Source organism: Syngnathoides biaculeatus, chromosome 3, assembly GCF_019802595.1.
Source record: "Syngnathoides biaculeatus isolate LvHL_M chromosome 3, ASM1980259v1, whole genome shotgun sequence".
Classification (NCBI taxonomy): Eukaryota; Metazoa; Chordata; class Actinopteri; order Syngnathiformes; family Syngnathidae; genus Syngnathoides; species Syngnathoides biaculeatus.
In genome coordinates, this window is record NC_084642.1 from 13729704 (window position 1) to 13756011 (window position 26308).

The 26308-nt window shown below is 41.2% G+C and overlaps 2 protein-coding genes across 6 annotated transcripts in view; both read left to right on the forward strand.

Moving 5' to 3' along the window:
- The first annotated feature begins 462 nt into the window (after positions 1-462).
- On the forward strand, positions 463-19512 carry LOC133498297 (AN1-type zinc finger protein 3-like). The gene is made up of 6 exons (XM_061814966.1): positions 463-868; positions 5143-5183; positions 7683-7841; positions 9690-9755; positions 11637-11864; positions 16575-19512. The coding sequence occupies exons 1-6, from the start codon at positions 786-788 to the stop codon at positions 16727-16729; spliced, it is 732 nt and encodes a 243-aa protein (XP_061670950.1). The 5' UTR covers positions 463-785; the 3' UTR covers positions 16730-19512.
- A 1102-nt stretch (positions 19513-20614) lies between these two features.
- LOC133498056 (MAM domain-containing glycosylphosphatidylinositol anchor protein 1) overlaps positions 20615-26308 on the forward strand; it is a 237294-nt gene continuing 231600 nt past the window's right edge. For 3 of the 5 annotated variants that reach the window (XM_061814455.1, XM_061814456.1, XM_061814458.1), the window contains exons 1-2: positions 20615-20758; positions 21030-21285. The gene's annotated coding sequence lies outside the window, so the exon portion shown is untranslated. The remainder of the gene's footprint in view (positions 20759-21029; positions 21286-26308) is intronic. The other 2 variants (XM_061814454.1, XM_061814457.1) reach the window with 1 other exon arrangement.

Sequence of the window (26308 nt, forward strand, 5' to 3'; positions counted from 1 at the left end):
TGCAACATGGGAATTATTGCAATGTGGAAAATTGTTGTGAATGAGCCCATCAATTTGTATTTGCAATAGGGAACATTGGCTAGTGTTTGTGTAACGTTTTATTCATTTGAATGTTATTGAAGTAGAAAGTTGGGGAAAGTGGATGAAACAATTGTCAATTGGAATAGTTTGAATCTGTGGAGGAATGAGTTAAAACGATTAAAAAAAAAACTAAATTTGTTCATTAAAGTGTGCCTGCTTGAGTTCGGAAAAATATTTCACTGTGAGCTTCACAGTTTTGAGTTTTTTTCATGGAACCTACCATTTCAACTCAAAGGAAGGAGCTTCCACTCAGACAAATATTTATCATTTACCCTTGAAATGTATGAAATGTTTATATGCTAGAATTACTGCGTGTTTCTAGCTTCACTGTCCGGAAGAACGGCACCGTCAGAACATTCGGCAGCCCCGTTTACACTAGTCCCCCTCCCTTTGCGCCAGTGGTTTGGTCCTCTCTCCAGCTGATCGGCCCCAGGAATCCCCGGTGGTTCCGTCCGTCATCGGCTTTGACGGCTCCCATGTTTCACTCTCGCTTTAGGCTGTTTTAATCCACAGGACTTTGTGGCCGCTCGTGTCGGCAAAAAGCTCCACAACCGCCGAAAATCGAGAGGAAAAAGGGATTATCTCGTCGGCCCGCCGCGTTTTGTGCCCATCCAAACGCTCGGATCTATAAGGCGAATTGAAAGGCCCTCGCTCCATCCCCGGATTCACCTGCTACAAGGAGAGCCTCAACGCGGAAGAGCAACATGGGGGACACCGGGAGCGAGGGCAGCAAGCCCCCGAGTAACGTCAACGTCGTACCGCCGCGCTGTCCCTGCGGCTTCTGGGGGTAAGACCGGGAAGCTCTCGAAACGTCTTGTCGCGGCTCTTAAAAGCTTTCGCTGTCGACGGTTAGCTTAGCCGCTTACCCATTAGCGCTAGCAGCTCAAGCGGGGATGAGCTTGTGAGACGACGCTCCCCTCCTCCCCTCCGGTACGGCTCCATTGTTTTGTAGCATTAGCTTGCAAGCTAACTCCAGCTGGCCTCCGTCAACCAACCCCCCCCCCCCCCCCCCCGGAGGCCGAGGTGGATAATCCAGCTAATGTGACAGGTGTGAAAAGGTTGATACCAAGCTTCAATCAAAAAGTGAACAAAGTATAGAGGGTTTGTTTAACAAGACATCTTACTGTCATCAACCCCCCCCCCATCTTTCACTGACTGTGTTGTCTTCATGTTCCGCGGAAGAGCAAATTCCTGACATCTGTTTGGATTTGAACGCACCTCACGCATGTTTTATGTATAGAGTACGTAATATAATAAAACGCACACTGTACAGTACTTCTGTTGTTGTTTGCCCAATTAAATGTCACAATGCACGTTAGTGAATGCGTGGCAACATTTTTTAAGCACATAATTAGATTATTGACTCAAGCGACATGTACAGTTAGCATACGAAGAATTTTACAGTTAAAAAGAGAATCATTACGATATTTGAAAAGCTTTAGTTGGCCTTTAGTTAGAAAGTAAGGTGATTCTGACAATGCAAATTATATTAAAATACACCTGCAGTGGTGGTGGTGGGGTGTATGCAAACAATTGAACAAGACTTTTTAGTACATTCATTAAGAAGAGCTGTGAAAAAGATTGGACACTCAGTTCATACGTTAAGGAAGCAGATAGCCATAACACTCCAATCTCAGCAGGTGTTAAATCTTTGTTTTTTTTTTTTTTTTAAAGTGGGGACTGAAACATTAATATGAACATTTCCAGGAGAAACAAAATGATATTCCGGGTTCCAATCGGTTCTTGATGCCCAACCATACCCATAGCATAGACATAGGAAGACAACAGGAGATTGTTCTCACATCTACTAAATAGTTAGTACTTGGCCAAAATTCAAGAGTTGATGTCTACCTCTTGGCAGCCTCCTTAACTAGTTTTCTTCTTGCCTTTGCATTGAGGGACATCCACTTTTCGGTTGTATTTTCTGCACTGGATGATGTCCATCTTCACTTATAGTCAACTCCTCGGATTTTCTAAATTGTACCCTTCTTCTGACTGGTACTTTTGGACAGTGATATGCTTCTGATGCTGTCGAAGTTCTGGCGTGTGTAAGTTGTGACTACAAACATGTCAGGAAAACCTCAATAGAGCATCGGAACTTTATTTGGAGGTTAATCCGAAGCGCGTTAAATGGTGGCAGGTGTGTGCTGACAACTATAAAATGATGATTTGGTTAATTCTGAACATGGGTTTGGCTCGGCATTTATAGCAGGGTGTGCACAATTATACAAACAGATTGTCGTAGTGAATTATTTTTACTTACCAATTCGAAAAGATTTTGTCTAATTGAGTTGCACAGGTAATATACCAAATTGATGGTGGAAAAAGTCTGGAAATTTGTTGTCATTTTTTTCAATTAAAATAAACAGGCATTTCCACATAGGTGTGTAGAATTTTTACATCCTATCGATCAACCTAATTTTAATACAGAGATTATTGTGAGAACTGTGGGTCTTTTTGCTGACACCCCCCATTGTCACATACTTGGTGTTTTTATGTTCATACCAAAGCAATGTCTAACTAATATGAAAATATTGCTGTGGTGTCATTTGGTGGCAGCTTGGGGCCAAACAACTGGAGGTGGTGGAACTGCTCCACTTTTTGCCCTGTGTGCCCCTTTGCTCAGCCACAACATCATTTTTTATAAATTATTATTTTATAAATTATTTTTTTTTATCAGCAACACCCCATCTGAATCTCTTGTGTATTCACCCAGTCAGAGAGTTTAACAGCTCAATTCAGCAGCACCTATTAAAAGCAGCTCCCCTGGAACAAGCACCACCCACCCAAAGCTTTTTTTTTTACTCCTTGATGTAGCAGAACTCATCTTGTTTTCTGTTCCATTCGTTCTCATTAGTACCAACAGTGGATCACCTGCAGGACTTATTGGTTGTGTTGCACTCCAATTTTCTTTTGCCTTAACAAGAATATTGTCATTCTCTTCCTGCTTATGTTTTCCCTCCTGCTGCTGTCATTACTTTTTTTTCTGATTAGCTGCAGCAGTATGGGAGTTTTTGTTCTTAGGTAGACAATATATGCATTTGTTTGGTACAAATGTAGAACGGAAATGTATGTACAGATTTTAACATTTGTGTTTGTGTGATCGATAGACCAAACTTGAAATGGAGTAATAAAACTGATTAAAATTATTTATTCTATTGGGATCGAGAAACTATGTTGAAATGAAGGGAGCAGCTTCATGTAGTCAGGCCAGTAGCCTTGTCTAAGAAATAAAAGTGCTTTGGCACCAACTTTTGGCATTGATCAACAATTCCAAACTTATTTGTGTGGGCATAGGTTATTCACAAATTTTCACTATTTCTGACAGAATCGGGTCTGTTCACTGTACACTAAAAGCCAAAGATCGTCCATGACAGCAGTTCAAGATTTTGGGTAGAGTTCTGAATTGTTCGATTCCTGCTGGGTTTTTCGATAATAGTGCCACTGTTGTTTTGGGCATTATAGCAATCTTTTCTTGCTTAGTATCATTGCCAACTGACGATCAGCTGTGGTCTTTTACATACTTACAGTGAAGAAAATTAAGTTTTTGAACACCCTGCTATATCGCAAGTTCTCCCACTTAGAAATCATGGAGGGGTCTGAAATTTTCATCGTAGATGCATGTCCAATGTGAGAGAGATAATCTAAAAAGAAAAATCCAGAAATCACAATCAATGATTTTTTTTTTAACGATTTGTGTGATACAGCCGCAAATAAGTATTTGAACACCTGCTTGTCAGCTAGAATTTTGACCCTCAAAGACCTGTTAGTCCGCCGTTAAAAGTCCACCTCCACCCCATGTATTATCCTGAATCAGATGCACCTGTGTGGGGTCGTTAGCTGCATAAAGACACCTGTCACCCCGTACAATCAGTAAGACTCAAACTTGTAACGTGGCCAAGACCGAGGAAGGTTGTGGTTGGGTCTTTCAACATGACAATGACCCGAAACACACAACCAGGAAAACCAAGGAGTGGCTCCGTCAGAAGCATATCAAAGTTTTGGCGTGGCCTAGCGAGTCTTCAGACCTAAACCCAATAGAAAGTCTTTGGAGGGAGCTGAAACTCCGTGTTTCAGCCCAGAAACCTGTCTGATCTAGAGAAGATCTGTGTGGAGGAGTGGACCAAAATCCCTCCTGCAGTGTGTGCAAACCTGATGGACAACTACAGGAAATGTTTGACCTCTGTAATTGCAAACAAAGGGTACTGTACCAAATATTAACACTGGTTTTCTCAGGTGTTCAAATACTTATTTGCAGCTGTATTGAACAAATAAATGTTGAAAAATCATACATTGCGATTTCTGGATTTTTCTTTTTAGATTATCCCTCTCACAGTGGACATGCACCTACGATGAAAATTTCGGACCCCTCCATGATTTCTAAGTAGGAGAACTTGCAATATAGAAGTTGTGTTCGAATACTTATTTTCTTCACTGTATATTGTTTGTCATTGTGGAAAACTATTGCACTTTTTGCTTCTTCTAGTGGTAAGTTTGCGTTTCCATCCAGACTTCCTTTCTGTGTTGTACAAAGCATAACAGTGACAGAGAGATTTCAGAATTGTTGCAGCTGACTCCACATGAAATGGGAACAAAGGTGTGCTCCGAGTAAATAGAATGTCACTGACCGTCACGCTCGCTGCACAGACGGTAAGGAGGGAGGTTGGACAAGAAATGAGTTATCTGTCCGTGGAGAGCCAGAATCAACTGTTGTGTCTGAGTTGTGTTACTGAAATCAGCAGAGGTTCAGTGATCCATCCAGACTTTTGATCAAATATCTTTCATCCCCATTTGGGAGGGAGGTGGTGTTTATTTGACAGTAAAATATTACACCTGAGGTACAAGGGTAAATCAGCTTCTACAAACTATTTTTTTTTGTCTGTGTAGGGATCCCAAATGACAAAGTAATTCTCACCCTGGGATTTTGGACCATGGTTGTAAACATGTTACTAGACTTTCCCTTCTGTTGCCAAGGAGATTTTTTTTTTTAGATTAAAAACACTACTTTAAACATGGAACTGTTTTAGACAAAATCTTTTTTTTTTCTGCTCTTTTTCGCAGGTCCAGCAAAACGATGAATCTGTGCTCCAAATGTTTTGCAGGTTGGTTTTTGTTCTGCTGCATGACTGACCTTGTATCTTAGTTTACCTTCACTGCTGTGTGAGTTTTACTGTTGTCCCAAACTGTTTAGTGTTCTGTTAGTCAGGCTACGGTTTAAAGGAAAGCACCTCAATGTGCTGAATTTTGCATTATTTAACCTGACAACCTCTCCAGAGTTACTGTTTTTGCTCCCTTTCTTATAACGGCGAGAGGTTGTAAAGCAGTACTATTCGAAAACTTTAAGTGATAGAACTTTCTGAAAAACAAGTACCGTAATTTCCGGCCTATAAGCTGCGACTTTTTTCACACGCTTTCAACCCTGCGGTTTATGCGGTGATGCGGCTAACTTGTGTATTTTTTCTAATGGCTGCAAGGGGCCACTCAAGTGGAAAAGATAAGAGTGCGACCGGTGGAATATATGTGCAGAGAAAGTGACTCTTACTGGTCCGGCCCTGTTAGCGCTGTGCTAGCGTGTTACTGCCATGTCTCGGTGATTTTTACCGGTATGTTTTTTTTTTTTAACCGGCCCTGTTAGCACGACGCTAGCGTTAGCATGGCGCTAGCATTAACATTAACATAGCGGCGCTAGCGTTAAACTCTGTGTACCGTCTTTGTAAATATCTCGTGTTTCAATGTGGGGGTCAGTGTGGGCACTTGCGGCTTTTACACAGCCGCGGCATATGTATGTACCAAATGGTATTTCCTTTACAAATGTACTGGTTGAGGCTTATAACCAGGTGTGCTATGTTGGCTGGGAATTATGGTACTTTGTGATATTTGACACTTTCACACAATCTCAACCATTTAGACATTTAAAGCCCTCTTGCTTCTTACATTTTTACTAGCACCTATTCAAAGTTGCGCCATTTAATATGATCACATTTAAAATCTTCATTTCCAATACAAATAAATCCCATTTGGTTCTGTGCAATTTCACTTAATCTATGCTCCATATCTGCGTTGTACGTAAACAATAAGGCGAAAAAAAAGCTTGTGGTTCCGACCTTAAAAAATTCCAGCCGACCATAGCATTTTTACACCGCGTAATGAATATGTTAGGGACGTGGTTCTCCACGGCCCCTTACGCACTGCAAATCACAGAGTCTGGTGTTTGGTATGGTGTCAGGTCGCTATCAAAACAATGAGAGCTCAAACTACATAGAAACAAGCGTAATTGGCACATTAGAAAAGCGGGAGTGCACACACAATTAAAATAACTGAACGCCATAGTTTGACAGCAGCCGCAGTGGGTGGCAGCGTGGCCATGTGCCACTTCTTCGTGGGCGCTGCTGCACCCTCATTATTTTTTTGTATTTAAGCCTTTTCTTGCCACTTGTTGGCAGATCGTTGTGCGTATATGCATGTGTATTCACGAGTGTCAGCTAGCGTAGCTGCCTCATACTACGTTGTAGCGTTAATGAGCCTTATCAAGCCAAGTTACGTTTTTATCATTCCCCATGTCCGATTTTTGACATTGTTTCATGTGTTTTGGACCAAGCCTTTTGCCTTGTCATTTTTGTACCGTTGCCCTGCTAATATTCCGGTGTTTCGCAATGTGAGACACCATCATGAATTTACCGTAATTCCCGGCCTACAGAGCGCACCTGGTAATAAGCCTCACTCCGTACATTTGGAAAGGAAATACCATTTGGTACATACATTGGCCGCAGCCGTGTAATAGCTGCAAGTGCCCACATTTAAACCGACTTTGAAACACAAGATATTTACAAAGAAAGACGCTACACAGAGTTTAACTCTAGCGCAGCCGCGCTAACAGGGGCGGTTAAAATAAAACATACTGGTAAAAATCATTGAGACATGGCTAGCGCAGCGCTAACAGGGCCGGACCTGTAAAAGTCACTCCCTCGACACATATATTCCACTGGTCTCACTCATGCCTTTTCTGCTCGAGTGCCCCCTAGCAGCCATTAGAAAAAAAAATGCTTCTAAAGTTATTTAAAAAAAAGATTGATTAGATTGGATGTGTTAATATTTATTGGCAACAGTCTGCTGTTTTAAGTTTCCAGTGAAGAAAGACAAAATGTGGATCAAAATGCCACTGAAAACATCAAATATTTTCCAATTTCCAAATGACAGAATTGCTGTCCAATTTTCAGGGACACATCCAAAATGTTCGAGATTATGAAAGTAAGTACAGTAAGTAAAGTAGTACATAATGAAATTGATAATTTTGTAAAACAACTTTGCGGACACAATAAACCCATCACTTTATGTCCTATTGTGTAAAATGTTTTTCACCTATTTTACATTGTACTATATGCTAAAATCACTGTCCAATGGAAAAAAAAAGGTATAACATGAAGGAAACTCATCTATGACATCCTTGTACCAGTGGTACATGTGCAAATGTTTGGCCACTAATAATCAAACCTCACTTTCTATGTCCTGCTATAATTTCATGATGACCTACTGATTCTATTGAGGCTGTTAAACCCATTTTATGATATTGACCCTAATATACAGCCTTTTCTTTCCCAAAGACATCCAGAAGAAACAGCCAGATGGTGCCTCAAAAGCCTCCTCAAACTCCAGCAGTAGCAGTCAAGCAGACGTCAACCAGTCCTTTATAGCCATGTCAGACACCTCAGAAAATCCTTTGCCAGGAGATGCAGCAGTAACCTCTCTACCTGCTCAGGATGGTAAGTTAGGAAGTACTGGTGAGATACCTGTTGGGTGAAAAAATCAAAAACACCTTTGAGGTCTGTGCCTCTGAATTTATGGAGGTTGTGCATGAAAGGGAAATACAGTGATGCCTCCGTTCTCGACCACAATCTGTTCCAGAAAACGGTTCGAGAAGTGATTTTTTCGAAAACAGAATCGATGTTTCCCATTACAGTGAATGGAAAAAGAAATAATGCGTGCCAAGGCTAAAAAATGTCTTTTTCAAGTATTTTTTTTTTAGCTTTTCCTGATAATAAACTGCATAGTAGAAATACATGTGTAGTTTAAATACTTTATTATAATAAAATAATTTAAGAAATATATTTATTTTGTGTTTAAAATGTATGCTTTAGTAGTAGCGTACACTAGGCTGGGAGTGCATTGCCGTATCCGTTGCGACTCGGCCCTGGCCTTGTGAACTTTTTTTTTTTATTAACAAAAGTGCAGAATAACTGTAAACAAGCAACTTGCCTTCTTTGGAGCCATGATTGAGGGTTCATACGGTAGTCCTCAATAAGAACAAAAACAACAATCAATACCAGGACACGTCTGTGCACAGGGGCTGCGTTATACAGAATAACAAAAGTGCGCTGGTTGCGCCGCGCGCGTTATGTCATTTCCGGGGGCGTTCAAATTGACAATAATGAAACGTGCTGTGGGTGGATCAACTGTTTGCGCTGCGTGCGATGTTATTTCTGGGTTTTATCGGGGGCGTTTGAGTACAGATTTTTGTCGTAAAACAGATGCAATAAAATCTCAAAATTTTTGTTCGAAAACCGATTTCTTCAAAAACATGGACGTTCAAGAACTGAGGCTTTACTGTTTAAAAAATGGTAATGCCCAAAATGACCAGATAATGTATAGATCTTTTTGTCTAAGGTGTCTTTGTATAGATGACAAGTTGATGAAGTCGCAGTTGTCCAGGTTATTTGTCCTCCATGACAGAAACCACAGGGTTATCTATTCTGTGGGAGAGCTTAAAGAGGACACCCATAATTGCCAGGGTATCCGTAACCGCGGTATGGTCGCAAGGTCATTTGTGAAAGCCCGTGTCTATGAAGACATGACAAAAAAGCTACAAAAAGGACATTAAAAGCAGTACATATTTCCACTCCACTCTACTTTATTGTTAAAGTACCAGTCATTGGTAGTCATTCACTTACTCAAACACCTGATAGGACTATAAAACACTTTTTGCAGAAATATTTCAAAATATGCTTTAGGGGCATTTGACAAAAGTACAAATGAATGAATGACTTTTGATGTAGCTTTGGCTGCCAAGTTAAATACAATTTGTAAGACAAATGCACAGAAATGGGATGATGTAATGATGGGTAAAGTTAACCCAACATATTACCCAGTGTCAGAGTTATAGTTGTAGTCTGTCCTCGTCAATATTTTAACATTTTATATTTGCGTGTTTGTAGCCCATTCCTCCTACTCTTGAAATTTACAGTATTGTTGAATTATTTATGATTCTGATGCCATTACGAGGAGATTCAAAGGTCTGTCGATGAGCGCGAACAGGAATATATATGTTGGGATATGATGTAACTCAGGGTAAAGTTTACCCAACACATTACCCTCCGTATCAGAGTTTAAGTTCTCGTCTATCCCCATCAATACTGTAAATTTTATGTTTGTTTGTGGCCCGGTCCTACTTTTCTCAGTATTTTCAGTATTGTTGAATTATTTATCATTCTTGTGCCTATTACAAGAAAAATTTAAAATCTGTCGATTAGAACGAACCTTATATGGCAAGACACAGCATTTTTCCATTGTTGCGTATCTCTTCCCCGTGTTATTGAATTGCATCTCTTTTGCAGAAGTATGCAGCACAGACACAACCTTCAGCTCACTCTCCACTCCTACAAAACGCTCCTTCGAATCAGGTACGTCGCTGCTAGACTGCAAAACATCTCCCCCCGTGTGCTTGAACTGAGCGCCGTGGACTCGTCTTTAATGGATATTTTAGCAATGTAGAGACGCAGGCACCAGGTTATTACTGATGAGAAGATATTTGTATATCTTGTGTTAAATGAAGCCAGTAAACTGTATAAAGAATTCTATGTAAAATGTTCTAGAAATGCCAAATGATGTGCAATAAATAACAGTAAAAGATCAGACTCGTATGAATCCCCTTTTATGTTTGTACCTGTAGAGGAGGTGATGGATATTTTTTGCACATGCCTTTTTGTGTTTCATGTTTTTTTAATCATAGCACCTTTATAATTATATTAAGGCAATTTTTTCTCACACTCAAATATCACCTTTAAACCCATTAAGACATTAATTACTTTCGCTCTCAATAAATTCAAAGGAGTTTCTGCCATTGCCACGGCAACCGTGGTTCACCTACGAGAGTGCCTACTTTTAATATTGGTGTCATGTTCTACATTAGTCTTCAGAACTGAGTCCAGGTCAAATTTTGTTTTAAAACTTTATTGCTATAATGGAGCCTGGGCCTAGCCAATTGTTTTAATTACATTGAATGTACTACTACTGTGTATACGTAACGCCAAACCTTCTTCCTTTAACATCTGACTCAAAAGCGATCTACAAATTCATTCCCAAATGTTTTCACCCATTGTTGTACACCAGATAAGTTTGAGTTGCTTTCAATTTGCCACAGACTTGTGCCAGGCTAGATGAAAGCCGGGGAGGAGAGCGGTCATGCACCGACACGCACACGCACACACTCGGTGCACTCGGACGCGCGCGCACTCTCATATTGATGGTGGGCAGCGTTAGGATCTGGCAGCTCAGCTTGGCCTAGTTCCCAGAGATTTATTGAGCGCCGATCTGCATTCGGGCCGGCCAGAGGAAAAGTCTGCAGGATTGATGAGAAAAGTCGCCCTGACCGGTTGAACTGGCTGCAGGTACATGCTGCTCCCGTGTACTCTTATACTCTTTTTGGCTAAGAACAGCATTCAGACATTTAGGGCTTAGAGTGGGTTGTTGTTCGTTATTAAGTATACTGGTGCTGTATTTTTTTTTAAAACAGTTGTAAGTTCATAAATTTCGAAGATGCGAAGAAAAAAAGTGGTCAGGCAAAACTTCTATTTTCCCAAGAATTGCCACAATTTCACACAATGTGGCCAGATATGTAAACATATGAGCACAGTTGTACAGTGGCCTTGGGTTGCGTTATCTTTTTTTTTTTTTTTTTTTTTTTAATTCACATTTTCCCATTTTGTCCTGCATGGATTAATTTCCCATCTAATGCTGTTCAATTCCTTGGTGTTGTTGTTTTCATCCCCTGTTAAGATACCCTCAATGTATTTTTTTGGATCACTGTTGAAATGTTAAGCAGCTTTTAGTCTGGACATCATTACGCTGCTCAGCAGTGGTAGGTGTTGTAGTCACTGTATATCATAACATTTTTGTTTATTGAAGTGGGGCACACATCAATTAAGAACAAAGGGTTTATAAGAAAGGATCGAGAATCAATTTTGTTATTGACCTCATACTTATTTTACATCATAATTTTATAGATAGATTTAAAAAAATTGTGATTTTCTTGATTCCCCCCCCCCCACCCCCCCTTATGATGAAAATTACAGGCCTCTCATCTTTTTATTCGGGATAACTTGCACAATTCCTGGCTGACGAAATATTTTTGCCCAAATCTATGTCCTCATACCAGGTTTATTATTGCCATATGACTTCACTACTGGCCAAAGTAATACTTTTATTTGTAAATATAACTTCAATGCTGCACCTGTTTTATTCCATTGTTGATTCGTATGTGTTGTTTGTTTTTGTGTCTGCAGGCTCCGAGTCAGAAAGTGATAGTTCTCCCGAGAAGCGAGCAAGAGTGGGTGAAGTGCAGGGGGTTGAGGAGTTGTCATCGTCGTCGTCGTCAACGTCATCTTGTTCTGCGTCATCGTCATCTACCGCATCATCTCGCGGGGGCTCCAAACAGCGGAGCCGCAAACGTTGCCATCGCTGCCAGACGAAACTGGAGCTGGTGCAACAAGAGCTGGGCTCCTGTCGCTGTGGTACGACGACACAACCGCGGGAATGCACATTTACAACATTCACTTTATCGTCTCAGCTGAACACTTAGAAATGTGTCAACTCAAATCCATATGTAGCTGCTTTAGATATATTTTTAGTCAGCCTCAGTAGCCCCTTTGAAGTGATTGATTTGAAAGATGGAAATATGCATCACCCGCGTACCCGTCGGCTAATACATTAATTTTAAACACATTACCCACATTACAGCACCGCTTTTGATAGTCAACCATCTTAGCAATTACCGTAATTTCCGACGTACAAGCTGCGACTTTATTCACACCCTTTCAACCGTGTGGTGATGTGGCGCTAGTGTTACGCACCTGGTTATAAGCCTCGGTACACAGAAAGATTTTAACGCTGGCCCCGCGCTAACGCTAGCGTTAAACTCTTTTCTGTGTATCGAGGCTTATAACCAGGTGCATTCTGTAGGCCGGGAATTACGGTAAGTAAGAGAAGAATTGAATTACTATATAGTAAATAGCCTCATACTTGCATTCACACACGTTTTTTTCGGGTGGGAGGGGTTAAAATTGAACTCTCAAGTATATATAATTTTTTTCAAGTGAAACTGGAGTTTAAAAACTAAAATGGATGAAATGCAGATACACTCCTCACGGTGGAGCGTCTCATTAATTAATTGCAAGATCATCCCTTATAGTGCACAACTTTTACAGTGTGAAGTATCGAGCGGTCCATTAGCAAAGTAATTACCGCAATGGTCAGAAATTACTCTCTTTCTTTTCAAAGTAAACAACTATTAAGGATGGATGTCCTATGCAAAAAAAATAAAAATGTGGGAGGCAATTTACAATTTAAAAAGGACTCCAGGGGTTTAAACAGATGGTCTTTAATGCTGTGAAGTGCTGTGACTTTTGAAGTACTTTCATTTGTATGCAAACAAGTTGATTAGCAAGCACAGATATTGGTTTAAACTGCATTACTATTCCTGGTAATTGGCTTATGTTTTATGTTCAAAGTGAAACATTAAGGATATCTACAATGCCTCCACCCCCCAGCTCATTTACATCTTTAGTCTACAAATACAAGATTCTAAACTACTTGTAAATACAGAAACCCTTGCCCAAGTCAGAGCGCACACTTTTGTTAAAAAAAAAAACAAAACAATAATAATAAATAACGAAAAAGCCTGATATTTGAACTAGTGGCTCTCCTTTTAATATATGCTGTATGAGGATGTGTCATCTGGTGAGGACTAGACGCAAACCTTCCGAACCTCCCCACGCCGACCTCGACCGGCCCACTATCCGACGGAGCGACGCGACCACCACCTCAGCTCCAGCTATTGCTCCCCCAGCTGCAGCGCTCCAACTTTCCAAAAACATGCAAACAGGCCCAACCGGTCCGACCGGTTAGACCCGACCGACAGGTCCGACCGGTTCGACCGGACGAATGGGTTCGACCGGCCAAACAGGTCTGACCATTGATCGATCGACCGACCGGTCTGGTTCCGATCGGAACTGTCAATCCATTCGGACCAGTCGGATCTCTTTGTCTGGTCCGATCTGTCCCAGTTTGCCATGACTGGCCTGACCAGTCCCACCCGATCCGGACTGACCCGAAACTGGACCCGAACGGGACTTGAACAGGACCGACCCAATCCGGACCCAAACCCATCTGAACCTGAACCGGACCTGGTCCGACCAGTTTTACTGGACAAACAGGTCCGACCGGTCGGACCCGACACCACGGACTGATCCAACCGTTCCAACCGGATTGACTGGTCGGACCCGTCCGACCCAACCAAACGCTTCGACCGGTTCGACCGAACAGTCTGGACCGACCAGGTCAATCAGACTGACCGGGGCTGAGCTGGACCAGATCTGGACCGACCCGGAGCGAACCGACCCGAACCGGACCCGAACTGAACCGGACCTGAACCCACCCAAACCATACCTGAACTGAATCAACCCGAACTGACTGGATCGACCGGACCCGAACCGGACCGGACGCGTACTGGAACGACTAGACAGACCGGACCGACAGGACAGACCGGAGTGACCGGTTGGGAACATTAAAAGGGTTCCCACTGAACTACTTTTTAAATATTGTATCTAATTTTGTACATACAGTGCAGTGCGTACATAGTTGGCTCAGGGAACTATTTCATTTCTCTTTGAAATGCTCTCAATGTTACATCAAGTTCTCCCTTCCCCTCCATTGATGTGCTGTGCAGTCACAGTGTTTTAATTGCATATCAAGCAGCTGTCAAACTGGGCTTTTTAATCACTGCTCATTGAATGCCAGCAGTGTATTAATGAATGGATTTAAGATTATGGAAGCTAATGTGATTTGTTTTGTATGGCAAGACTCCAACAGCGGGTAGGAGTCCTACAGCTTGTATACTTATATAGTGTAGCATAATATTTTTCCAACAGAAATTTTAGGGTACGCTTGAACCTCTAAAGGTCTGGCGCACAATGAGCGATGCGACCGAAGGCGACTGACTTGTCACACAGTGTGCAGGTTTCAGCGACTAGTTGTAATGAGTGGCTGGGTGTCGGCAAGTCGTTTTGGTGCAATTCAGTAATTGAATTTGTGGTTCAATTTAAAACAATGCAGTACAGTATATATGGAGCCTCAAAAGTATGTTTCCTGCTGGACAGTTTGTCCATTGAAGCAAGTTGTTATGTTATAAGGGTTATCAGCAAGTGTGTGGTTGTGAGTCACTGACTAATTTCCTTTTGTGATTGTCCAGTTCTGCGGCATTCGGCCACGTTGTTTAATGAGTGTAGGGCCTAAAGTTGAACACAATCCACTCGCTAAAGATGATTGCAGAAATGTGAAAGTGGATTTGGTCGGCAGACTCACTTCAGAGACACAACTCTCGAAATATTTGATAAAATAGGCTTCCCAGTGAAATTTCGATTTGAACCTTAAATGCATTAGAAGATAATATGGAAGTATATTAGTGCCACCAGGATTTGAATTTGAAATGCCACAGAAAACTGGATTTGAATTTCAAATGTAAAGTGATCACATTTTCAGTAGTTACAAATCGCTGTCTGAAATTCAACTGGCTACAATTCACTGTCTAAAGTTCACCGTCTGTGCCACCAGGCAAGGTTACTTTTGTTCAGAACCAAACAGCAAACCAATCCAGTTACGCTTTCTTAGTATGTGACGTCACGTGACTAACAAAGCGTAACTGAGATTGGCTGGCTGTTCGGTTCTGACCTGAAGTAACCCTTCCTGGTGGGACAGACAGTGACTTTTAGACAGCGAATTGTAGCCGATTGAATTTCAGTGAATTGTAGCAACTGCAGTAAAGCCTCTGTTCTCAAAAGTCTCCGTTTTCAAACAAATCGGTTTTCAAATGAAAATTTTTAGATTTTTTTTGCTTCTTTTTCGAACGAAAAGCAGTACTCGAACACCCCAGACAAAACCCGAAAATAACATGCGCGCGGCTAGACCAACTGACCCACGACACGCTTTGTTGTGAATTCCCACAGCCCCGAAAAACACGGAAATAATGTAATGCGTGCAGCGCAAGCAGCTGACCCATCCACAACGCATTTTGTTATTGTCTATTCGAAGGCCCCTGAAAAAAACTGAAAATAACATCGCACGCAGTTCAAGCAGTTGACCCACTCACGACATGTTTTGCTGTCAATTCGAATGCCCCTCCCCAAAAAAAACAAAAACCTGGAAATGACACAACGTGAGCGGCACAACCAGCGCACTTTTGTTATTCTGTATAATGCAGCCTCTGTACACAGACGTGTCCCCGGTAGTGACTCTTATTTGTCTTCTTATCGAGGACTACCGTCTTCTTCTTCTTTTCCGTGCGGCTTGTCCCGTTAGGGGTCGCCACAGCGTGTCATCTTAGATGAACGCATATTTGTTTGGGACAGGCAACCCCTCTGCATTTAGCCGGGGAGAGAAGCTTACAGCACCTGGTATTCCCAGGCGGTCTTCCATCCACGTACTAACCAGGGCCAAACCCGCTTAGCTTCCGAGATATGATGAGATTGGGCATCCTCAGTGTAGAATGGCTGTAAGATTCAAGGACTACCATATTAACCCCTAATCATGGGTCCAAAGAAGGCAAGTTGCTTGTCTAAAGTTAATCTGCACTTTTTTTAATAAAAAGTTTACAAAATTGGGGGCCCAGTCGCTACAGATACGGCCTAGCGTGCTCTTCTACTAAAGCATACATTTTAAGCAAAAAATAAATATATTTCTCAAATTATTTTCTTTTATAAAGTATTTAAACTATACATGTATTTCTACTATGCAGTTTATTACCAGGAAAAGCTAAAAAAATTGCTTTAAAAAGCCCAAATTTTTTTTAGGCTTGAAACGCATTATTTCTTTTTCTATTCATTGTAATAGGAAACATCGATTCGGTTTACGAACAAATCACTTCTCGAACCGTTTTCTGGAACGGATTGTGGTCAAGAACGGAGGCATCACTGTATTGAAAATGTGATCACTTTACATTTCAAATTCAAATCCTGTTTTCTGTGGAATTTCAAATTCAAATCCCGGTGGCACTAATTTACTTCCATACTTCAAAAAAGAACTTTAATTGACCATCTCCACATTTTTTCCACCAGTGTGCCATTTTCTGACAATGAGGCGAACAGAAAAATTCACAAATGTTTGTTCCATGAATTGCTTCGTATTAATCATACAATTGATCTAATTGTTGTTTCCGCGTCCATGTCCAGGTTACGTCTTCTGCATGCTCCATCGGCTCCCGGAGCAACACGACTGTCTGTTTGATCACCTGGGCAGCGGGCGCCAGGAGGCCGTCCTCAAGATGGTCAAGCTGGACCGCAAGGTGGGCCGCTCCTGCCAACGCATCGGAGAGGAGTGCTCCTGAGCACCGCAGAAGAGAGAATTGCTACCCATAAGCCCGAGCAGGGATTTCACCTTTTTTTTTTTTTTTTTTTTTTTTTTTGTACAGCCTATTCATTTAAGAGGATGCTCATGCTCTCTAACACCCCGTCCCCCACCCGCCTCCCTTTTATCCCCACTCATCCCAAACTTGTTGTACTTCTGCCTGCTTGATTGTTTCCCTGCTGCTAAACAAAACCACAATTCAAGAACGAGAACCAAACAGAGCAAAAGAACTTTGGGCTTTTGCCTACGCCACCCAACCCCCCCCTCCCTCCCATCGATTTCACACGTGTGTGCGATAATAAATGAGCAGCTGGATGAAGAAGCCAGTCGAAGATGATACCTCAAAGAAAAGAAAATACGATGATAAAGAGGACAATGAGCGTTTTTCGTCTCGTTTCCTCGACAAGAAATCTACAACAACTGCTTCTAGTACTGAAGCAGGACATTCAACCAGGGGACTAAGTGTCTTAGCCGCCGCTAATAATCATAACCAACCTGATCATGATCCACCTCAGGATAAGGAAGCTGCTTTCCTCCGAGCTCCCTCCCTTGGTTTTTTTTTTTCTTTTTCTTTCATCCAAAATTTTTTCACGGAGGACATCCAGTCAGCAATTTCAGATTCACGATTTTGAATCAAACGCCATCAGGCTGTGTTCTGTGGGATTTTTTTATTTTTGACTTACCAACCCCTAACAAGTGGTATTTTCCAATAAAATGAGTGCAACTTTTTCTTTTTCAGATGAAAAAAAAAGATAAAACTAAATAAATGAAAAGCCACGCTTTTCATTGGACAGCAATGACTGTTTTCATCATTTATCCCACTGTCTTTTTTTAATTTTTATTAACCTTGCAGTTTTTCCCCATATGGTGAAAACCTTCTTATCATGTATACACACGTTTGTATTCCATGACAGTCTGCATTGTACACCTTCACCCAGCATTTTGACACTTTTTAAATATGTACACATACAGTGGAACCTCGATTTGAACGGATTAACAGGGACGGAGTGATCCGGGGGTCGCTAATTCTTTGTTACATTGAAGCACTTTTTTTTTATATTTATGCCGTGTTACTGTACAGTACAAAATTGTGTTTTTTTTTGTGGCGTAAAATGCTCAGTATGGTTCATCTATCCATTCTGACATTCTTATCCTCACAAGTGTTGTGGGAGTGGTGGAGACTGTCCAAGCTGTCAGGTGGCAGGGTACACCATGAAGTGGTCGCCTGGTAATCGCAGGGCTCATAGAGACAAACAACCATTCACACTCACAATCACGCTTATGGGCAATTTAGAGTCTTCAATTAACCTACCATGCATGTTTTGGGGATGTGGGAGGAAATCGAAGTGCCCAGAGAAAACCAAAGCAGGCACAGGGAGAACGGGCAAACTCCACACAGGTGGGGCCGGGTTTAATTGACCCTTGATGCTCAGAACTGTGAGGCAGACCCTCTAACCCACAGGTGTCAAACTCAAGGCCCGGAGGCCAGATCTGGCCCGCCACATTTTTTGTGGCCCGCAAAGCCAAATCTAGAGTGTGATTTTCCATCATTCTTGTAAAAATCTGTACCAAAATTTCAAATTGTCATATATCATAAATGATAAAGCTGAGATATTACAAGTATTTTTGTGTTACCAAACATGAATGGTTGAAAAATACATTACCCTCGATTGTTGATTCCAAAACTAGTGCATAAATTGATGGAAATATGATGAGATGATTAAATATTTTTGTTCCACAGTCTTAATGGCCCTCTGAGGGGAAACCAGAACAACAATGTGGCCTGCGAGATAAATGAGTTTGACGCCCCTGTTCTAACCAGTCGCTCGTGGCGTTCAGTACTGTTCAGTTATTGTAAATCAATGTCACAAAGTTTCACGTTTTTTTCTTTTTACCACACCGCTGAACTGGCATGCCTCTCTCGCTCTTTCTTGCTCTCGCTCTGCGTGAGCTCTGCAGTACGGCAGCCCATAGATGTAACCTTCATGACATGGGGGCCACGCCAATGTTCCTCACATTCAACATGGCCGCCATGTAGTAACCTGCCTGCATTGGGTAACAGCACAACAACAGCAGGAGCCAATACTGGAACCAACAAGAGTTTGGTTGAGTGACAAATCGAAACTATTTTTGGACAGATTGTTCAGTCCTGGCTGTTGTCCTTTATGTTAGGGTCTGTTTCATCGAGGTTCCACTGTATTGCCGTTTGATTCACGCAGCAGTCTAAAGCTGAGCTTACTCAACTCAGCAGTTCCTCTTGTCGAGGTGCTCGTGGTGTTTCAGCTGGGTTTTTTTTAGTCATACATATTTTCCAATGCGTTCACAAGTAGCGTTCTTTGTTTTTCATTCCTCCACCTTCAGGTACGTAACCGGTCCTCGAGATTGGCCAGTGTTCTGATTTCCAGCCAATCATGACGACAACGCTGATCAATATGTCTTTTTGCTCTGCAGTTAACAGTGAATAATAAATCCTGATTTTTTTTTTTTTTTTTTTTAAAGAACAAATTGTAATCTTGACTCTACAAGAATTGAACAAAATTTATTGAATATCATGTACCATGAAGAATACTTTTATTTAACCTCTTTTTGCCTTTTCAGGTTGACTTACACTTAAGTGTTGTTTTTCCTGTTCTAATATGGTATTTGGGGATATAAAAAAAAATATTGCAAAATTATATATTTTTCTTTCCATGACTTTGCATTTTCCTTTCCTTCTGTTTTTTCCTTTTAATGAGAATAAAATGATTAGATAACATGTCTGTAGTTATTGATGTGGACAGTACTACAGTGGATTCATCGATTGATGATTTTTTTTGTTTTTTTTTAAACGTTTGTCATTATCAACCAAATTTAAAGTGAAAAGCACACGTAAACATCGAGTCATCAATATTCTGCACCACCTATTTGAAAAAAGAAATCAGGAATAAGGCAAATACTTTTTCACACTACTTAATTTTGATAAGTAATAATACTCGAGATAATAATGGGCAAAACTGCATTGCATTTGGACCAAAGATTCAATGGATTTCATTCTTTGTGTACATACACCGTATTTGTGCGTAAAACATGCAGTTGCACAAAAAGACCGAATCAGAAAGTAATTGAATTACTTGCGTTACTATTACATTTTAGAGTAACTTATAATTCTCTCTGACTACATTTCCAAAGGACACTCCCATTGGGATATGTTCTGGTCCTCTATGGGCAGCATTTCCTCACCAATATTGGGCGATGGCATGTATTTTACATAAGAAAAACCTACAAACGAAAAGTGTAGGCAGAAATACCGACGTCTCATCTCAATTTATTACTGTTTGACTTTTTCAGTGTGAAAACTGGGCCCGAAACAGGTCTGTCCACACTTAAATTGTACTTTCTGCCTTCTAGTGGAAGGGGATATAATTGTTTTGCCTGTCATGATACATCACTGGCATAGATAGTTTGTAGTATTGCATATTGTAGTAAATCGGTTTTGGACCAAGTAATTTCCTTTGGCATGCCGTATGATCTCTCACCGCAAACGATTGTTTTTCGGAGCACCGTGGTTTTGGAATGACCCGGTCTGGGACTGTGCGTTCCTTGGTTCCGCTGTCTTGACACCTTAATAGATATTCATGTAGTGTTTTTAGACACGTTTCCCCCGAGTTGATGGCTGCGTGCCATCAGCTGCATCCTGGCCAAATTCATTACTGTGATGTCAGCATGTGTTTACTGCTCGCAGAGGGAGCGGCTGTAAACGCGCTCTCATCTACTTAACCAATATGTTTTTATATGTGTCTGCGCCTGTGTTTGCTAATGGAGAATTTAAACTAAAGAGTCTTCTGACAGCAGCAATGAGTCTTGGCGGGGCAAGCTGCATTAATTCTTGAGGTGGGATAAAAAAAAAAAAAAAAAAAGCAGGAACAGGACTTCCAAGAGGGGTTGGACCGGTTCCAGTGCTAGCAAAAGTTGGACTCCTGCTTTATCCAAATTAGGTTGGAACTGCGGGAAGTTGGCATCTACTTATTAAGTAAGTGAAGTTAAATTACACCAATTCAAATCTAGAGCTGTAGTTGAAAGAAGGAATGCATGTTTATTACTAACTAAACAGCTGAAACTCTGTTAATTATCCATAACTAAAATGCATCCCATTTTTGATGAAGTGAACTTGTCAGAGTCCTTCAAATGCACTGTGCCTGTTACTTTTACCTGAATATTTAGAAGTATCGATACTTTTACTCCGTTACAATTATTGTCCTGTCGTTCGGTACTTTTATTGATCCAATCGTGTCTGTTTTTAGACTCCATCTTCGACTTCCGCATAGGGTACCAGTTGCGCCAATCAAACGTGAACACAGCTGACGTCATTTCAATCCAGTTCACCAATCAGACGACACAAGGCAGTCATATGACCTTCAATTAATCAAAATGGGGCGGGGAAGCGCCCACGTGTGTTTACAGACCAGAAAACAACAGCAGTTGTCTGACCGCTCTTTCATTGTGACTGCCCAAGCTTGGATATTTCAGCCTACTTCAAACTTGAGACAACACATTTTGGTAAGTTGCACAATCATGCTTCTTGGTTGTTTTGGCAGTGGAAATGGGAACATTATTACTATTTCTACGGTGTCCCACACGCACATCCAATCACTCAGTCTGGTCAGCAAAGTGCTTCTTCATGAAATGAGTGGATAAGCCAGTCAAGCAAAAAAATGTTCACGTGGCCCCAAAGAATGTGTTGTTTGTTGGTTTTTGGGCACTTAGAAATAGAAAAGGCAGGTGGCAGGTGAGTGTTGACTCCCATGTAGTATTTTTTTTTTCTTTTTACTCAATTCCTTTACATGAGGATTTTTTAAATTGTTTTATTATTTTTTTTAACTTTACTTGAGGTCATATTATTCTAAAGTAACTGTATTCTGATTTGGCAGGGTTGCATCTATCTATCTATCTATCTATCTATCTATCTATCTATCTATCTATCTATCTATCTATCTATCTATCTATCTATCTATCTATCTATCTATCTATCTATCTATCTATCGTTGTTAAAGAAGTGTACAGAGAATGGTGGGTTTGTGTATACTTAGGCGGCTATTTGACGTCACGTCGGGCTTTAAATTGCTCATTTAATGTTGCTTCAATTACACTCAAATTATTTATTCATGTTGGAGACATCATTCCGTAACTTATGTGGCATGCATTATCAAGAAATCGCAAGATAATACTTTCTCTGTACTGTGAATTAGGGATATTACCGCCACTTGACACCTGCTGAAACTAACACTTTTTTTTCTAACCCAGTTACATTTGAAATCAAGTATTAGTACAGTAACTAAGTTACTTTTTTAAGGTAACTGTGGCAACACTGTTCATTAGATATGGCAGAATTTATTGACATCCACTGCAAGGGTTGTATGGAAAATACTAATGTTTAGTTTTGATTGCGACTTCAGAAGCCAATTTCTATATAAAATTGAATTACTAATTTAACCTCCAGGATTTTATTTTTCTAAAGATTGTTTGTATTTGATTTTTTTATATGCATTAAGGGTTTCTGAATTTTCTACATTTTTGGATTAAATGCTCAAAATGTTAACATTTTGTCAATTGATGTTTAAAAAAATAAGTCATTTATTGCCATGGCTTTTGTAAAGTGTAGTATCATCTGTTGCTGAACAGTAATTTTGCATTATATATTAATTTGTGTTAATATATAATTTCCAAGAGGTTGTTTGGGGCTCTTTGGAATAAGATTTTTTTTTTTCACCCTGGAAAGGATGTCTGAAGCCCTTGTCCAGGTGCACCCAAAAAAATGTCTCTTGGGTACGTGTTGAATCCACAAGTACACAATAGGATTTTAATAGTTTCAACTTGCATCCTTGAGTACGACCTTTGTTGCTTTGTTTTTATTTTGTACTTGGTTTGTTGTGACTACTCTTTGTTCTCCTCGGGCTTCTTTGTTTCACTGTCACTGCCTCGACTCCCTATTGTGTGTGTTGTCTGTGCCTGAGACAAATCACCAGTATTGGATGGCAACACCCAATAGTGACAACCCTTCATTGTTGGAGGCACATCGGTCCAAGGGAGGAAATGTGATACAAGATGATGTAGTATATAGCAAGGCTTCTGCGGAAACAGTAACTCATGCATATTTGCAGTCCACTTTTTACTTTCTGCAGATCACAGGTCCAGGTTTGCGAATGTTTGGGAATTTCCTTGGCCATTATTCAAAACGAGCCAATCTCCTTGTACTCATGTCACCCGCCCAGTAGTCCTTTAGCAAACACAGTGCAGCTCAGCTTCTGGCTAGCAAACATCATGTCTCGTCATATCTTCTTTTTTAATAACACAGGGGAAACAACTGCCACTAGCTTTCAAACAGCGCCAATATGCTTTGATGACTGTTTTTATCGTGTGATAATTCACAGGGATAAAATTTATTGTTGCACTTGTCTTTGTTCTTTTCCTAAAATGGAAAAAAAATCCATCGACGTTGCACTCTAAGATTTCCGATGTTGATATTTCATCTTGAACGTTATTAAATTTGTCACTGTTTCCAGAAAAGACAGCTCCCGTAATTTGTTTTGTCATTTGTTCCCTTACTGTACCCACTGAGAACCAAACCATTTAATGGTAATACGTTAAAACCAAACTCCATACTAAACTGTGAATTCTGCTGTACCATTAAACCCCGACAATTATGCATGGGTTTTCACCATTGTCACTGTCTCCTTGAGGGAAGCCATAACTCCAACGGGGCCCCAGATAAAGGCATATGCACTGTATTTATGACACCCCTTCTAAAGATGGGCAGTTGTCCCAATATATCTTTGTCCATGTAGTGTATAATCTCCAGTAAATGATGCAGAGCTTTAATACTATAAATCAGTATGTCTCAATCACACGCAGTTACGTATCTTGTTCTTTCTTTATCTGGTGTACTTGTCACTTATTGAGCACATAGTGGGCGCTTGACTACTTGTGTGCGTCATGTCATCTGATACTCTAAGCCACTTAGCTTCAGATTGTATTTCGCACACTTTAATTAGGGAGACGTGGGCACATACAACACATTTTAGAAGTTGCGGATGTGGGGATTCTGAGTTTCAGCAAAAATGTTTGAAGTCAGAACAAAACGAGTCTTTATTTTGAGTTCAAGGCGGTTCTGTGCTTTGGCAACCACAACCTTCGACCAGTCTGTTTACAATCCATGGAAGAACCACTGTGGTTTTCAATGAGCTCTAACATAAGATGTTCTATTATACTCCCCCACATCTTTAGGAAATAATTTTCTCATACAAAATAAGAGTCCCTATTGATATTGAATGGAATTCCATGTATGTTGTTATTCACAGTCTGTATGTTATGACCAGGCATCCTCATTTTGGATGATATGGCAAGTTGCTATTATTGATGCTTAAAGCCCAAGTGTCATCCCTATAAACATTCTAAAATCGATATTGTAATGAAGAATACATATAACATTATTCACTTCAAGGGCTACACAAAAAAATAAATATGAGCGCAGAGCTTGTCATCCATGCGCAAAGTTGCGGGAGTATCATTCGACATCCAAGTGATCTCCATATTGGCTGCATCTCCTGCCCGTGACGTCATTCGCCATGAAAAACATGCGATAGCCACTACTGTGGGAGACGAATACGCCCCTTCTGACACGGAAGCTCTTGTCAAAGAAGAGAACGTCTCACAACCGAGTGAAATTACCCGGGCAATAATACCTTATAGTATTGAGATGATATGCGGATCACGGCCAAACCACCTCCTTGCCCGATCCACCTCCGCGTGGCGGTGATTAAAAACAACGCTGCCCGCAAACGACGATGACGACGCCGCGGCCAAACTGCCTCCCGGTCCAATCCACTACCGTGGTGGCTCATCTCCACCGCGGCCCAGCTGCGACGAGCCACTCTGGCCGACAAGGCCGGCGGCCGGCTTGGCCTTGTCCACAAGGTCGGTGGCGATTCACAAGGCTGGCTCGGCTTTGTCAACAAGGCCGGTGGCGATCCACAAGGCCTGCGGAGGCCGTTGTTCAGCGGCTGCTGCACGGAAGCTTTCCGATGTGCACATCGACACATTTAGCACCCCTGGCTTATGGATTACGACTCCCCCTTGTTTTTTTTTTTAGTAGCTGTATACACACCGACCTGTCATTTGGAACCCACGAAGCTCTCGTCCTTTGCACCTGTGCAATCCATTTTTCATGACGAACCGGATCTTTTGGAAAAGTATGAAGAACGAATCCATCCTCCTGAGTGTTTGAGCAATATCCAGCAATACAACAAGCCGGCAATTTGGCTAACACGAAGGAACAACGAGCTACCTTCCAGCATACCTTCCAGCAGGTAAAACTAGTATAAACAGACGAGGCCGCTTGTAGTGTGCTACTGCCTCCAACTTCACTTCCTGCTTCTTGTCGAAAACAAATCCCTCAAGAGGATTTTCATGGCAGGAGTTACAAAAAGCCATATACGTCAAAATCATGTGGTGAAAAAACGGCTGGGTCCATACCGGCTGCCGTTTTTTTCCATTAATAACATACTAAAAATCATCCATTTTATGACAGTGGCACTTTTAAATACCCAAACTGTACCTCCCATTTTACTGCTCATCAGCCCCACTCATGACATTTGGTCAGGTTCAAGAAAAATTAGGCCATACTATGGAAGATCCAATCCTAGCACAGCAAGCCATTACTGCCAACTGAACACGTTTTTCTCAAGTTGACCTTTAAGAAAGAAGATGACAGATCTTGCCTCTTCTTCTGAATGACTTACTTGAAGAGGGCGAGATGGACAGAGAAAGGGCACTTATGAAGATCTGGTTATAGATTCATCTGAGAACTGTGTGACTCTCAAAAGTATCTCAAAAGCACAATGACGAACGAATCTGTCTCAGGTAGTTGAAATCAATGTAATGTGATAATTGATAGCCATTTTGACGGTGAATACTTTTGAGACATAAAAACACACTACAGATAGTCACTTAGCCTCTTGCAATTACCGTAGTTTCCGGCCTATAAGCAGAGACTTTTCTCACATGCTTTCAGCCCTGCGGTTTATGTGGCTAATTTGTGCCTTTTTTTTGTAACGGCTGCATGGGGGCACTCGAGTGGAAAAGGTAAGGGTGAGACTGGGGGAATCAATGTGCCGTGGAAGTGACTTTTACTGTTCCCGCCCTGTTTGCGCTGCTGTAGCGTGTTACTTCCGTGTCTCAGTGATTTTTACCAGTATGTTTTTTTTAAACCACCCCTGTTAGCGCGGTGGCGCTAGCGCTAAACTCTATGTGTAGCGTCTTTGTAATTATCTTCGTGTTTCGATGTCTGTTTCAATCCGGGAACTTGGGGCTTCTACACTGCTGGGGCCTATGTATGTACCAAATGGTATTTCCTTTACAAATGTACTGGGTGAGGCTTATAACCAGGTGGGCTCTGTAGATTCTGAATTACGGTAATTGTCAAGAGGTAAGAAGCTGTTTGAAACTCTGCTGGTTTTAGTTTGCATTGATCGAGACCGGTAGAGGTAGTTGATCTGTTAGCACACACACAAATACAGTCCAGTGT